General features: G+C 48.5%; 1 protein-coding gene across 1 annotated transcript in view; it reads left to right on the forward strand.

The window, feature by feature from the left end:
- Nucleotides 1–1,560: 1,560 nt before the first annotated feature.
- Nucleotides 1,561–17,171, forward strand: part of LOC119106035 (uncharacterized) — a 33,781-nt gene continuing 18,170 nt past the window's right edge. The window contains exon 1 of the mRNA XM_037229628.1: nt 1,561–1,576. Coding sequence (XP_037085523.1) covers nt 1,561–1,576 — 16 coding nt within the window. The remainder of the gene's footprint in view (nt 1,577–17,171) is intronic.

The following is a 17,171-nucleotide window of genomic DNA, read 5'->3' on the forward strand; positions in this document are numbered from 1 at the left end:
AGACGAGTCGCATCTCCCAACAATTGTTGCAACTTCAGCAGTGCACACAGAAGAAGAAGAAGAGGGGAAGTCTTTCACATTTATCTACTGTGTTGCAACCAGCGCTATCTGTCTGACAATCAGGCCCTTGAGTTTGTGTTAGTTGCAATTTTACGGCCTCATGGACATCTCAGCGCATACATTGCAGCAACCGATTGCATATGTTTGAACCCGTGCGATGAGCGGGCTCAGTATTTGACGCATGCCATGTTCGGCGGTTCTGTAACAACGAAACACAACGATTAGGGGGCCGACAGGAATTCATGAAAAGACCCAGCATGGAACTGACCGCGAAGTGTCCCGCCCATGACAGAATGAATGGCTACGATGAAGTAACATGGATGACGGCAGCTTGGTCGTGGGATTGCATTAGTGCACGTCGTAGACTGATTTTTTTGAGTGTCTGCTTTTGATTCTCCTCACAGGTTTTCAGTATTGGTTTCACTGTGCGGTCTCCTCATTTAGTTTTTATGCGCTTTGTTGTTGTTTTCTAGTGCGGAGCTCAGCGTTTGTGTCACCAGGGGCAAATGCGTGGGGAAGGGAGCGCAAACAACGAACACGTGGCCCCTCCCCATTGCTCAAGCCTTCAATGATGTTGCATATCAACTCGTTCTTTACGAGGAGAGGAGGCTCATTTAAAGCCAGCGTGGCCTCTCCTGATCATTTCGTCCTGGCTCGAGCACTAGATGATTCTCTTCTGGTTACCAAAAAATGGGAGATGGTTAAGAAAAAAAGCTTCACGCGCTTAGCAACTGTTTGGGAGCTTGTGCGTGGTACTGGCCGCCCTTACAGCAGTCACCCGAATTACAATTGCGAACACGCCGACCGCCACTGGTCGGCGTGTTTGCTGTTTGTGTTCGAACGCCTTCTGGCCTATGTGCGGGATGTGAGGCCCGCCCTACCTTGCACGGTGGCTTCAGCTGGCCCGGCCTAACGGTTGCCCCAGGGCTGACTTTGATGTGCTGCTTGGGCGCCTGTGCATCGTCCTTGGCCTTGTCGGCCGTCAGTCCGAGCAGGTCTTTGAAGCGGCAGGTCAGACACTGACGTGCCTTACTCTTGGCAGGGGCCGCCTGGCCGGCGGCTGGCGCGGCGCCGGGATCAGCAGCTGACTCGCTGGCCGCCGCAGCTGCGGCATCGGCCGCGGCCCACACCGCCTGTGGAGGACGCCGCACGCTCCGTCACACATACATTTCAACAATTTCCGGGGTGTACTTCAGACCGCACGTGGTTGTTTCCGTGTGGTTGGACGGTAAGCGAGACGTGGGAGGCGCCGCTGCTGCACGTTAGCACCGCCTGACCTCTGACCTGGACACGACCCAGACGCCGCGCCTGAGGCACGTCGGGCCCGCCGCCGTCGTCCGCGGTACCACGCGAACATGCGGCTTAATGGTTTGCTCTGTGAGCTTGCCAGTCTGGCGCGGATTCGGAAGCCGAGCAGAGCTCGGTGCGACCTGAACGCTGCAGCGGCATGTGTCTGACTTGGCCGTGGACGACGCTGGGATTTTTGCAATTCTTATGACCATGTCTCTATTGTCCGGTGAGGATACGCCAGTTTCCACATGCTGAGTATGTATTTCGTAGTGTTTCATAAAGACATGCCATCTTTTAGACTGAAACTGACCTGCATACCTTCATAGAAGTTGACGTTTATTATTCAGGCGGCAGAACCACACATCTTGTATTCTTTAAATATTCAGGGTGCACCTTTTGATTGCATTTACTTGACGTATTATTACTAGACATGAAAGTATTACACTGGGATCTTGATTTGTACCAAATTTAAAATGCAATAGACGTAGCCAGGAACGTCTCATGAACCATGTTTCCCTCGCTCTCAACCAAGACGATACCCAGGGACATTATGCACTTGACGATTGACTGGTTGAAAAACATTTAATGTCTGGCCCCAGCCCCAAAGAATATTCTGGTCTTATGCTTGTCAGGACAGGACAGGTGTCTAATAGAATCAGATATTATTGAGCTTGTCAGCGTGAGCTAAAGAACCTGTAAAAGGTTCTATTTGAGCTAAATTGGGTTAGCTTATTGTGTAAAGATACAAACATTGGACATACGATGTCTGTCACGTGAAACTACCTGTTTTATGTAGAAACAAAACAAGTTTCACACTCCAAAAATGCGCATTAGCGTGTCGTCGACGCGAGCAATGTTTTTTGAGGCAAACAACAAAACGATATTTGTGCTTCCTCCTTGTTTTGCTTGTATGCGTCAAATTTTACATTACCGACACTTATTCATCCGCAACTTGAAAATTACATCACCTTTTAGGGTGGGAGACCCTTGTTCCTGGTGCCTCCTTCCTTGGAAGGGCAAGTGCTTGCAATTGTGAACCGAATGCTATTGAGATGCCCGCGTACCTATGGCTACTTAAAAAGCCATGCCATATGTACCGGACCAGCAGTTTGATCTTCTCGTCCCATATTTGCAAAGCACATTTTAAGTCACCAAACCGCGGTTGGCTTATATAACCAAATATGTTGCGTCTTTTGTGCCTTGAATTATGTCGCTGAGCGTCATTGGAAATATTGTTAGGTGCTATAATACAAAATACCATTGACAGAACCCCGAAAAATATTGCATGAAGAGCGTATGGTATTAAAGAGCATTGCACATTTACAGGCTGCGCTAAGTTGGAAATAACGGAGCATTTAAAAGCGTTTGCACGACGTTTGAAAGGGCTCAAATTGCGCTGAATATGCGTTGATGGGTTTCTCACGGGTATGGTGTCAGGCGTGTGTTGAAATGCACGAATAGCCGCATGGATAACGTCTTTCCAGAGGGCTTCAGTATTTACACTTCCTGTAACTGTTGCAGTACGGGGGCGAGCCAATTCTGCTATGGTCAAGCAGAATATTTCGATTTACGCTTCGAGCCTGAACACAGATTTTCCACAACTTTTTGTACAGTAATATCAAAGTATTTAGCAGAACAAAGTGAGATGGTTCAGTTGCACCTACCAGTACGACGCAGACGACTTGAAGGTGTCGCATGCTTGAGGCTCCAAGCTGCACTGGCGTCTGAACCAACAAAACAAAATACGGCTTATATACCCGTGCTTAACTGGCCAATTCAACTTTCACGCTGGACCTGACAAACCAGTAACTACCTCAGAGTGGTGCCGGACCCATGGAAAGTCATGCGATGCGATGCGATGTCATGCGATGCGATGCTGACATCGATTCTCTGATTTTTCGCCGACCTGCAGCCGTGGCAGTTTGTTTACGGGCATGACCTGCTTTGAAGCGCGCCCGGGTGAGGGTTAATTTTCCCAGTTCTAAGGTTTTTTATGGTGGTTTTCAAGCGGTTCGCGTATCAATGCCAAAAGTAAAGAATATGCGAATGATTATATTGTCATTCTGGTGACGCAAAGGAAAAATGAAGCTGACTAAAGGTCACTGAACTGCAGAGGGTAAAAAAATATGCCTCACTTGTCGGCGGGGCATTTCTAAGGGCAGCTTTGAAGCTAATGCGACTTAAGAGGTTTACACATTGTCGTGCAAATATTAATTGCTTTCCCAGACAATGTATGGCTTAATGCTCGCCCTAATCCACGGCTTCTTATAAGCGGACTATTAGAAGTGCGGGGGGGGGGGAGTCGAGGCGACTTCCTGCCTTTTCCAAATTAGGGCTTGGCGTAAAACACCAGTGAATTGATCTCAACGAAGTCTCGCGACTGGTTATGAGTTTTATGTTACTATGTTAGTGCTTGACCCCATCGTACCAGGCCAAAGGTCAAATCTTCCCGAAATGCAATATGTTTAGCTTTACATGCTCATATATGCCAGGTCATGCCTCGTAGCGACCCAAAACTGAACGGCGTGTCCTGGTTTGATTTTGAGTGGTGCAATGGCGAATAGTTGGATGCGTTCCGAGCATACCTTTATGATGCATTGCTCCGTTAATGTAACGATGTCGCCGGCGGCGCGCGCCTCGCGGCACTATCGGCTGCCGCCCACCATCCGTGTGGCATTATCGGCTGCCGCCCACCATCCTCGCGGCACTATCGGCTGCCGCCCACCATCCGCGTGCACCATCCGCCGCCCACGATCGCCGTGCATTGTGCCTCAAAAACTGCCGCTGCTTTGGAACTAGAGAACTCGGGACACGCTTCTGGTGTCAAAACACGCACAATGGACATCCCATCAGCTGCTGGAAATTTGGGCGCGTTTGCATGACATGCCGGAGAGGTATCCTCAGAGAATCTCGGGAGTGTGTGTGTGGGGGGGGGGGGGGGCGTCGCATCGACCCCCACCATCAGGGCGAGGGTTAAACTAAGAAAACAAATAGTGAAACTGATCTTAGGTTGTTTAAGAGCGTTAGATCTAGGTTAAAGCTCAAAAGCTTTTACGACTGAGTAATTTGCTCTATGGGGTACCTCCCGATGTTTACTTCGGATTCCTTAACACAACACGTCAGCGGGTTTCTCATGTTAGCTTCATAAAGAGCAGTAGAGGTCATTGGCCTATAATGAACTTGGTAATATTCTTAGATGGAAGAATTTGCTACCTAGAGACAGTCTTGACGTTTGTTTTTCAAGGTCTTTGTTATTTTAACGTCCTAGCGATCAGAGACCCACTAACACGAACTGGCCCTTCATATACAAACGAAAGCATATTCAACACGCTCCCGGATGTCCAGTTGAATGTGCGGTGCTAACGAAGGGACAATTTCCCCTCCCCCATCCCCCAAGAAAGCTAGATACACTAGAAGTCTGGATACATAGGGTTCTATAGGCCTGTTCATGAGGCGTATTTTAATTAAGCTACTTAGGCGACTACGATGGTCGATTCCAGGATCGCCATGCTGACAATGGGACCAATGCGATAAAAGGCGTTATGTTCACTTTCCCCAATGCAGTTGTAGGCGTTGTTTAGCTTTATTTCTCCTGAAAACAATGTCGCGCAAAGCAGCTTTTAGTTTTATTTTCCCAACAAGCATGTGGACTCGCGTTTGTGTGAAACATTTACATCTCTAGATCGTGACCTACGGGGCAATTGAGGTCAAATGAGGTGAAACTCGAAACCAGAGTCAGGGGTGTCCTTAGACCTACTCATGCAGCTAACTGGAGCCCAGATGTCTGAAGCGGGCCGTCCCACTAGGACAGCCCTGCAGTCGTCTGCTCAGCGAGCATTGGAATGGGCTTTCTGTACGCATTGGTCAGACATTGGGATGGGCTCACTGCATGCATTGGTAAGACATTGGGATAGGCTCGCTGTATGCATGTGTACTACAGCGGGGATTTTCAACAGAAACGAATGATCGTGACTGTTCTGCAATGCGCCGAAATATGTGGGTACACTACCTGAACGGCACAAAACGCTGCAAACAGCATATTTCCATCGAACCCATCACTGAAAACAAAATTTGACGACCGCCGACTTCCGAAAGACAAGGGGTGCTGACCGAGCCAAAAATGCGGTAAATGGGATATAGGATTCACATGGCTAAATAATACATTTTATACTTATAAACTAGCCAAGTAAATTCATCAACGTCTAATTCATATGCATGGGATGAAAGCAAATGCATTTGTGTTTGTTTTCGTCCAAAATCATTCACCTGTTGCCATTGAGCCTTACTACAACCACATAAATCCATGCATTCATACTTTGCAATGAAGCCGCGGCACGGGCAGAGGAACAAGGGTGCCTCTCTCCCCCCCCCCCCCCCCACCCGTCCCGTTGGTTGCCGCCTCATCCGAGCATCGGGGCCGATGCAGCACGGCCCATGGAGACTCTCATGCAGAGCGCAGAGCAGGTGGTCTTCTGAAGTTGTGAGCGTACATGACCGAACCATTTTTGAAATTTTCACTAACTGAACGATCCTGAAAGAAACTTGAGCAGCTCTAGGCAAACATCGCGCATTGCTCTGCTCGGGGGCACACCCATGAACACCCATGGGTGTGCCCCCATGAACAGGTGAACGGAGGTGACCGCGCCGATCCGCTGGGGCGCGTACAGCTTTACTGTAACGTTGAATGTTGCAAAACAACGGCACTCCCTGCAAAACGATGTTAAAACTACTAAACAAGCAATTCAAGAATAGTGCAGGGAGATTAGCATTTGCTTAATTATTGATGGGAGCTATGATAGGTAAAGATGGGCTAAAACTGAGAGATGAAAGTAGGCTATGCCAAGCATTACAACTGGCATGTCGGTGGCACCATTAGTCAATAGGTACATTCTTACGTCAATTTAACGGTACAAAAATATGCCGAGTTAATGTATTGCATTGCGTCAAAGGCAAATCAGGGACTTCACGGCAAATCTGGTCTGATTATGCACCATTATGAAATCGGGCTTTCAACACCGACGTACTTTGCGCCACGTGACCCTACCCCCTCCCGCCCAATATACCAATGCTCCGATGCGCCAGTGCAATGATGTGTGCCATTCAAACCCTATGGCATTTCGAGCGTCACTTCAGTACAATGTCGGCTAGGTTGCTGCTCCCTAGAATTCAGTTGAGGGGGGGGGGGGGCTTCAGTCCTCGGACTTGGACTCCCCCACTCATGCGTGGGAAGAAAATGAGACATTGAATCCCTTTTCACCGTTCAGCCCGCCTAAAAAAACATTTGGCAAAACTAAGCGCTTGAACGTCGGCTGCATCGAGGAACGCCACATCGCGTATCACAGCGAAAACATTCGTGAGAGATCCATTACAAAAAGGGAGAATGAGAACGCCTGAAGCGATCCAAAGCGTTGCAATAATGATCAGGTAATGCCCCGGAAGTCCCCGTTACTTTTCACCCCGTTACTTTTCACCCGTTACTTTTCACAACTGATCAGCTTTCCGGATGGTGTCCGCTGGTAAGTCCGGTTCCTGGACGCGGCTCACTTTTACCTGGACGGTCGGCTTAAAAGGTCAAAACAACTGGTTTTGCTTGACGCTCCCTCCCCTCCCCCCCCCCCTCCCGGGAGCCTTTGCAGAAGAGGCCGCTCCATAATGCATCCACACTTCGGAGCGTCATGAACTGCTCAGGAATCATCGCGCCGGTGCGTTTTAAGGACAAAGACGACAATGCCATCACCATGAACTCTGCGGGGCATCTGAACGCCGCATGAGACAACACGGCGACAGCTAACACGCGCAGTGGTGCCGGCAGGATGGTGCTCCCCCCCCCCCCCCCCCTCCTCCCCTCGATGCACATGCGGCCCGTGCGACTTGGCTGTGCTGGGAAAGGAAGTGGCTTAGGAGTCACATCCCGTTGGGACGGGTATGAGTGACCGGTACACCCCCCTCCCTCAACCAAAGTTCATCGAACTTCTTGCTATGGTGGCACCTGAAGGGGTGCCCCCATAGAAGTCAGGTCAGTGGTGTATTGCGGTGATCTCCAAGACAACTCGCAGCTGAAAGGGTTCATCACATCACCATGCCAGCGCAGGAGATCAGGGTCGGGGCGTGCGGAAGAGATGGTCGATATTCCCGGAAAAATAGAATTGTGCTTATCCCGAAACTGGCTAATACCCAGCACGCGTTGTGGGGCTTGTTTTGTGTCAGTGTCGGGACAAATGGACGATATCCATGTACAAAACTGCATTGCTTTGGTTAAAACTTGATGCCTCTGATCCGCATTGGCAGCATTTGCACATAGTCTAACGGTGATTTAAATGTGTCGACTTATGAAAGCATTCCGGCATACCCAAGTTCCCAAGTGCCATACTGATGAAAAAATAGGCCAGCGCCGTTATGCTCGGGGAAAGTACTCCGCGCAACTTTTCTTTGCATATTACATGCATGAATATCTTAAACAAAAATTTCGACTTCAAGTGTTAAGATAGCTTCCATCCTTCTGTACTGCCTCTCAAACATTACGCGGAGGGGAGGGGGCGTCACTGGACCCCGAATACCGCCTTGACAGCGGCATCGCATTGGCGAGTTTTTAAACGTGATCGGATTTGGCTATCAGTCGCATATGATGACTATTAGTCGCAGCACCAATCTGTGCTTCGCCTCGCATGTCACAAACGCGGCATTCATCCGTCAACCGTATTCAAGATAATATGAAGATAATCGAATCCGCGCACTGCCCATTGGACACAAATATGGTGGCGAGTGAAAGAAATTAAGATCTACAGAGCTGCCACGCCGAATTAAAAAGCCGTTATGTTTTTAGCATATAGATCTGAAACTTGTATCTATAGATCGATAATGCATGGATGAATTGTTCAAAATGCCAAAACGCGAAAATGTATATCATTGAGTCAAAAAAGCAACAAAACAAAAGCATCAAACGCACTAATAGCAATATCTCCTCACCCGGCAAAAAGTAAATGCCTGATAATTGTTCGATAGAGTGAATCGAAGTGAGGTAAGAAATGAAAAGGGTCAACCCACGTTACCTGAGAACGTCAACCCTTCTTAAGAATCACTAGCAAAACTAATTACCTAAAAATTGGGCATGTGCTCATAGTCTGAGGAGAAAAAAACACTGATGGACCTGGACTGCAGTTTTCATCAAACTGAGCGGAGTTTGGCCGCTGCTGATAACACCAGACGACGGACACCGGGCGCGCGAGCTCGACCTTTGTGAAAAATCCCTCCGAAAGCCTTTCAAAATAAATTCACACCGTTCGAAGATTAGACTGGGATGTTTATTGTACCTGTCTGATTTTGAGTTTAACTTCTGGATAGCTTAAAGGTTACAGCAACACGAAAATAGAAATTTGACCTCTTCTTTTCCAGCTCTCCACCAGATTCCAGCACGACGACGCGGTGCTGCGAATGCCAATCCGTTCCTGTTGGCAATCTTAACACGCGCCCAGGTGGTCGGCTGGCTACCCTTCACTCGGGTGGGTGTCATATTGCCTCCCCCCTGAGATCTCGGGAACTAAGAGACATAGAGACACCAAATTCACAGGGCGTACTGATTCTGCACGTGAACTCACTTAAATCAAAATATTAGGTTCCTAGGTACCTTAGCAGCAAACAAGGCCAAACAGGGTAAAATTTCGGATTGGTCTCCTACCTGCCCCCAAGAACCTAGATAACTGTTTCCGAGCAAAAGGCCATAAACTAATTTAAGGTCAGTGACCTTATTTGACCTTTTGAAGGTTATGGTGACGAAGTCATACAAGACTGCTGTGAGTTATGCATTTGAATAAGTGACAAAGATTACGCTAGGCAATATGCTCCTAAAAAAATATTGTCCTGGGTCATCTTAGGTCAATGACCTATTCTGACCTCTTACAAAACAATGGAAGATTATAATGCGGTTCCTGCTATCAATGATTACGAAATGAGCACCAGAAACTATCGCACACAGCAAGCCAAAAAGTAATAAACCCGGCTGGTCTTGAACTTGGCCTGACTCTCATACTTGACCTTAGGTCAACCTAATTTGCTCACTCAATTGTTGTGTTGCCTAAAAAAGCATCTCGAAGACATATAGCTTTGTCTAACTCTCCGTTGTTGCATCAGATTGAACGATTCCCTAGAAATTGACTTTACTGAAACCATGGCCTGACTTTGACCTGCCACAGATCAGCGGCCTAAGAAGGTGCATCCAAATTTTTGACGCCAAACGATCTACTATTTAATTGTCTACTATTTAGGAAAAACCCTCAGGGGATTAATTTGACACCCCACCCGGGCGCGTGTTAAAATCGTGCAGGTGAAGTATTCGCATGAACTGCCTTCTAGACATGTTCATTAACGTTCTAAAGCTTTAAAAGATACCTATTTCAGAAACGTCATCGTTCTCGTCCGTTCATTGGCCACCGCTTAGTTTAGCTGGGGAGGGTGGGCCGACACCGTGCGGTCCGCGGAGACTGCAACGCCGGTCGTCGAGTCTGTTCCAAGATTGGAAAGCGCGCATGCTCGTCACTATCTGATCTATTTTTTCACTATTTAATTCTGAAGGTAAGGTGAGCATTCCTACACGAATGTGGGGTTGACAATGCCAATATACGACTCTGATCCCGTTTCGATCTACAATCCACGGTCACTGAGTCCTCAATGCCCATCGCTGTGGAGCAAAAAAAAACAACAAAAAAAAAAACAAACAAACAAAATACAATCCGGCCAAACCCCCGAGTTCCATCAGCTGGCAAAGGATCCAGTGAGCCATTGTAACACGGACATCTTGGCTTAAATACAAAAGGTATTTGATCATCCGGTGGCCTCTGGCGTCTGTTAAAGTTAAATTAGGTAAAAAGGGCAATAAAACGAAGAGGAACGAATCCGATGATCTCACTCTCACTTGGAGGGGGGGGGGGGGGGAGGGGGCAGCTTTATCAACTCGTTGCCACCATCTACCAAGACTAGCTGAAAGAGATATAATAACCTGGGTGTTATTTTTGTGAAATCTCGTCCTGCATTTCACAACTTTAAAGACTTGCGCAAAAGTGCTCAGGAATTGCAGCTGCATTATTACATCAACCCCATCTAATTCCAAAGAACCTCAAGCGTCAAACATTGCAATCACCAGTGCTGCCAAATGTGTTCTGCTGCATCGCCGCTGAAGGCCAGCGGGTGCTGAACTGGTGCTGTGTCTGAAAATTTTTCGGCCAGAGTGATAGCGGATCTTCGAATGCACAGCCATCGTCGGTGCCGTCCAGAGGTAGTTATGCTGGCTGAGCGAGGGTGAGCTTATAGAGCACCGAGTAGATGTGCAACATTATAAGGATACGATCACTGAAGAGCCGGCCTAAGCAGAAACGCTGTCGCATTTAAACAGGACTGCGCATGACATGACACAGACACAGACGCAGACATGACATGACCGGTGTTTGGTATGCCACACGTTCGAATTGGGGCGGGATCGGGAGAGCCGCTCTCCGTTCAGAGGCACACCAGCTTTGGAGCAGTTTACCCTACGAGTACAGCAGGCTCGCAATGCGAGTTCACAAAAACGAACGAGGAAAATGCATTAGTAGTGCGTGGAGGGGTACTTATGTTTTGCTTTACATAAACTGAAAGGCATGTATTTTGCCGATGGGATTTTGCTTTGTTGAGAGCGTGCGTGTAGAGTGGTTGAAAAAGACACAGATATTTTGGACAGTCCATTATTGTGACGGGAGACGGGAGAGGGAATCCGCGTCGCATACCCGTCGGGGCATTCTGCAGAGTCCGGCCGGGGGGGGGGGGGGGGGGAGGGGCGGTCATTAAAGAGAGTAGTTGGCTGGCCGCGCCTGGCAAAACTGCGGTGGTACGGGGTGAGACGGGTGCCAGGTCTATTCCCGAGAAGGTAGGTTCGCCCCCACAGAGGTCATGGGGTGTGCGTGTGTGACAGGGACGTGGTCAGACCTTTCTTAATGGAGGGGAGCAGGGGGCGAGCGGAGCTCAGTGAGAACGCATCGCGCGAATCTTTAGCCTTCTGTTGGGAGTCATCTACGGTTAAAAATAAACACGTGCGCGTAAGGTAGCGGGAGGGGACGGCCCATGCACTTTTGGCTGCACCCCTGGGGCACGCCTATAAAACTATGCGAGATTGTGTTGGCCGGGCAATAAGTGAATGCCTGTCTGCCATGTTTGCGGGTGTTGGATGTGATACAGCCCCAAGCTGGGTGGTGAGCATTGCAAAGAAGCCAAGTTGAGAGGGGGAGGGGCTGAGGGAAATGGCAGACTTTATTGGAGGAGGTCGTGAATTGACCCGCACAGACAGAATGGGATGAAGAGAAAGATGGAGAGAACAAGTAAGTCAGGGTGTATAAGCTTGATGTTAACGGCTACAACTTCTTTGGAGAGTTTAGATGAGCTTGATGCAAAAGATAATCTGTTCTATGTGAGGCCGGGCCTACCGTGCGCGGGGGCATCGCCTAGATGATTTTTGTATGAGAAACGGGAGAGTCACTTTAAATACTTAGGGGGGGGGCAGAGCCTCTCCTTTTCCCCAATCTGACTTGAGTCCCCCCCCCCCTAGCGCTCCACTGAGCCCTTTCGGATGTATATGGGCGAAAAGATGAATGCTGGGTGCTGGGGCCTGTAGTGTGTTTTACACCAATTCCTTTACAAGGAAGACCAGTCTGCAGATGTTGGCATGTTCTCCATGGCAGAATGCCTAGATTGGGGCATTGAGGTGCAAGATTGGGGCACAAAGAATGCAGTTGCGGCAGTTTCTTAAGTTGAGCGTTGCCAGTTTTAAAGTACGTGACTTTTATAAGTTATGAAATATATGGTTGGATAGCTGTTTACCACGAACGCCACACTTCAAAAAAGTGCACGAGCATTCCAAAGTGTCGTATGTTCAAGAAGGCATTGGACACGTTCTCCCCCCCCCCCTCCCCCTCCCTCCCTTATCGTTGTTTTACGTGTACTGATAGGTTTGCACGCAAAGAAAAGCCGAGCGTACAAAATCGAGATATCAACGCCACAGCACGTGTATAGAAAGCTTGCGTTGTTGATGTAGGTCATGCAGGACCTCTTGCGTTGTTGATGTAGGTCATGCAGGACCTCTTGCGTTGTTGATGTAGGTCATGCAGGACCTCTTGCGAACCTGCGGGATGCTGATTTTTTCAGTACAAAATTTAGATTTGCGCCTCATTGCGAAATTTGCGTACGCCCCTGATTCCAGGTATTCAAACTCTCAGTTCCCGACATCCAATACGTGGCACTTTGTGGGTACTGTGCTGATGTAGCACCTTCCATGCTGTTTTTTGGAAGTAACGTCTGAAGGGTACGGCAAAGTGACCTTGAACTCTGCACAGCCATAGACAATTGCATCGGCAATTTTGTGATGCGGAGCATGATATATATCTTTAAACGTCGCTTATTGCGGCGTCATAGTTTGAAGCAAGGCTATCTATTTTGAGGGAGTTTCTTGGACCCTTTACTATTTGAATTATGATTACAAGTAATTTCATTGGCCTGTAGAGAGGTATGAAGGCAAGATCGAGGTTACGATCAAATTGCTGTTGAATAAAAATAATATTCAGTAGCGCAGCGTTTGAAGCTAATTTCGCATTCCTTCATCACAAATACATCAACAGATTGTTGTGCTTTTTTGTCAAGGCCGGGGAGATCTCTAGACTAAAAATAGTTTTGATCAGCCTTTTGAGCCGCAGAATATGTCGCCTAGGGTAGCTCTTGACAATGAGTTCAATTTAAAATGTGCAAATGATCTTACGTTTTGTTGTCATTTTGACTTTATGCAATTGGTCGCGCGAGGAGCTATGGGACGCCTCCAACACTGATTCAGATATTGTCCTTGTTTGGCCGCAGATGACCCGTCGGTCAGGACCTGCAGGCTAAAACCCCAAACAAACGAGCTCACATGACACCCTACTCAGCCCGTGAATCTGACGTAGCTAGCTATCCTGCTTTCTGGGCTCTCAGACGGGAGTCAACTTGGCCCACACCTGGAGCGTCACATTCCGCCGGCCACCCGAGCGCGTGTTATGTTCAATAATCTGACAAATAAGTAAATAAAGCGCACCAGCCCGTGTCGTAGCGTGGGTGTCAGCCGTGTCCGCTATCAGGTGTCGTAAGAATCCGCTATCGGTTGGTGCAAGCGCGGGAGGGAAAGCCACCAGCAAAGCAGGAAAATTACATGTGAAAGCGCACAACTGATCCTTTATTACTAACGCCAGCCTGGGAGTCCGGCGAGAACGACTGAAAACCCGTACATCTGGTGACAACTAGTTCGCTGTCGAAATGGGCTGGCTGAAGCTTCGGGGAGCTTGATTTCGCCCTCAGGTATACGCGATCACGAAAGCCGTTTGCCGGGAGCACTGACAGTTGCTTGCCTGCCATACAGCAGCTGTCACGAATGCCTGTCTATTTGTGGTAAATAATGCCAGACATACAACAAAAGTGTACAGCAACAGAACTCGTGTGAAATACCAAGTCACCGCAAAGTATTGTTTTCACCGATTGCAATGTAGCCGGACACGTAATGCAGTCACAAATGTGATACGTTATGGTGACCTGCATTATCGGCCAGTACCACAATGTTCTGTACCTCGATGGCTTGCTTAGCCGGTGTCAGTATTTCCGGACCACTTGTCACTATCTGAAGCGATATGCCCACCATTTGCTGCTAGTTGCAACAACTTTGGCCATCATATATCTGCTGCTGATAGCTTTTTCGTCATTACAGGCTCCTGAAATGTTTAACAATCATGGTACACAATTTGCCGGTATAAGCTATGGTGTACACAGCATGCACTTCAAACCACAACCCTCTTTTTACGGAAAGACTGTAAGCAAGTGAACAAAACTAGAAAAAGGATTGGTGAAACGCATCCTCACCATAGATACATCACAAACATGTGTGACAGACACGGAAAATATTCCCGGCGGCCGCAACTTCCAGCGCACTTGTGACCTCAGCGAAAGTGACCAGCCCCCCCCCCCCTTCCCCCGCCTCAGTGCATACGCAGTGAAATGGTCGGCTCCTAACGGGAGGGGCGCGACGGCTGGCGGCTCGCACCGGGGCCGCTTCACGCACGTTGCCCACCCCGTTACTTTTTCTGACCTCGGAGGGTGAAATGGACGGGTGACGAGCTCGAAATCAGACCACGTATCTGTTTTTGCTCATGCTGTAGGAAGACTTGCTGCACTGGTGCAGCGTGTGCGCGGAGCGGTAGCTGGAGAGGAGGCGGGCTGGCACTCGGTGCAAAGACATTGCGAAGTGTGTCCGATTTTACTACCAAAATATCGCATTTCATTTTGGGTTTATTGGCAATCATATTTGTGGGCTTCACGAGCTCTCTACAGTTCACAAATTTTAGTTCATTAGGTCAATATCCGCAGACGTGGTATGACCTGAATCATACCAGGGTATATTCCCGGGTATTTTGAACTTTGCAAATTTGTTTTTTACTTAGATTCATATCTTGCATTGAAAATCCGAGGCGAGTGTTTTGTCCGGCAGCGATCTGGAGTCTCCCATTTGCACTAGGCTTACAATCTGCAGCTTAAGCTACACCCTTGACATGGTTGATTGCATACCATATATTGTAGCAGACGAAGAAGACTTCACAATCAGCAAGGCTTCTTTTGCGTTACGACGCATCAAAATGCTTGTCAACACATCTGAACATTTTACAGCATAATGGGAGACAATGGCCGAAGAGCTACGCAATTTTGAAGATCCTTCAACACCGATATTTTCACACACTTAGTACTCATTTGGAGTTTGGACTATGTGCGAAGTTCGACAGCTGAGTTTTTAGGGAGTACTCATACGGAGAAATTATTATTTTTTCTCCAATCATCTATTTTTTGGCTTGAGGAAACCCAGGCGCGTGACGAAGGAAGGCTCAATTTAATGGATGTCGGCGAAGCCAGACGGACGCACCATTCAGCCGAGTTCCAAGCGTGGTCTAGCCATCGAGCCCGTTCATGGTTATGTAATTTGTTACCAACATTCAGCTGCAGGAAGTTTCATAGCCTGTAATAGGAGTTTTAAGTAACAATTGTTGTTCGTTAAATTGTTTTTCAGCATGCGGACGCCTCCAAGCACTGGAGACTTCAATGGCATAACAACGATAGCGGCGATATCTCACCAGTGACTTAGAGGCCTCACAGCAGCATAGCACGATCTTTTTAATTTTACTATCATCCCGCAGTGCAAGTAGCGCGACATACCAGACGCAGCTGCGACGATGTCCTGAAGACCGTTTATATGAAAAGAAGCTGATCTATTACCATTGGAAATGGGCTCTAGATTGTGGTAAGACTGGCTGATTCCAGTGCGCCATGGAAACAAAGCTGTCCCGAAGAAATATGTTGAGAAGTAAATTATCGCGGCATTCTGGAGAATTTTCGCAGTACTCCATTGCGAACGGGTTTCGGCTTTTGCAAAAGCAAAACTGACGTGCTTCTGTGCTTCACGTCTAAATTATGTAGATGCAGTCCACGTGTGACATTGTAGGGAGGGCTGTAGGTATGCGCGGCATGCATGCCTCGGTGGTCAGCAGAAAGAGCGAAGCAGCTACACACCAAGCTGGAGAAGCACTCCGCGCAACTGGCGGTGAATGACTAGAAGCAATCTATCCTGGCATGCTCGTACGATGGTATAACTTCGGATTTCGGAACATTGGCCCAAAGTCATAAGTTTTGGTTTCTCCCAGCAAAATTGCTGACCTCAGCCCAATTACGTTGCACAGCCGTTCAAGCCAGACCTATGTTGGCTCAAACCTCCGGGATCTGCCGGGACCACCGCATTATCATACCGCCGGAAGGCCACAGGATTTTGCAGGCAGTTTGTTTAAGCCAACCATATGTTGGTTCAGTGGGAACTTGTCGAAGCAGAACGCTTGCCCGGAAATGCATCTTTTGGGGCCGTGGGAACATTGTTAACTCGGTGCACAAGCTTTATGCAACGTCTCGGCTCCCACTGTTGCACTTCTATGCTGACCAGTTGTTGTTGGCGCTGCCAGCTCTCCTTCTTACAGGTTACTTACCTAGCTGGCTTATAGGAGAGTTTCAGCAGGCGATTGCCCAACGGGCTACAACACCTGCATGCAACCGGCTCGAATACACGCCCGGCACGGCCAGTGTCGTCATTCAACTAACCTAGGTAAAAACATTGCGGGCTCGGACAACAGTATCATTGCCACATGACTGCGCTGATCTGACTACAGTGAAATAGTGCCCTCACAAGTAAACGGCCTGCCCTGCGACCATTCAGTGCAAGCACCTCCGAGGCGGCTTGAGTTATCTCAGTCAGATGATCGGCTCTGGAGATAGCCAATCGCGTTGCTAAAGGCCCCAGTCGGGAAATAAAACGCGATCAACACCGCAGCGGCAGCGGGTGACGGGATGCTCGCTCAACACAAGGAATGGTGTTCAGCTCGACGAGGCTGCCGCCTCTACATACACTTCGTCAGCTACAGTAACCTAGGATAGTGTTGCATGTGAGATATGACGGTCTTGGAGTTCTAATCAAATCCACTCCCCCGTCCCCCCACAGCCCAAATGCACATGGAACACGTGCGCTAAGCTGGGAGGCAAAATACGCGGTAGGGTCAGGTATGATCGTCTCCCTCTGGGGCTATAATCATGGTCTCCAGCGAATTCGTGGCATGCAGTGTCATAGGCCGGCCGCATTAGTTTCAATAGAGAGCACAGGGTGTGAACCTTTCTAATCTTGTTTTGTGTGACGCTTCGGGTTCCGCCCCACCTGCAGGAGATACCACTTTCTAGTGCGCCAGCTCCATGCATTCGAA

The sequence above is a fragment of the Pollicipes pollicipes genome, unplaced genomic scaffold, assembly GCF_011947565.3.
Source record: "Pollicipes pollicipes isolate AB1234 unplaced genomic scaffold, Ppol_2.1 Scaffold_6138;HRSCAF=7277_pilon_pilon_pilon, whole genome shotgun sequence".
Lineage (NCBI taxonomy): Eukaryota > Metazoa > Arthropoda > Thecostraca > Pollicipedomorpha > Pollicipedidae > Pollicipes > Pollicipes pollicipes.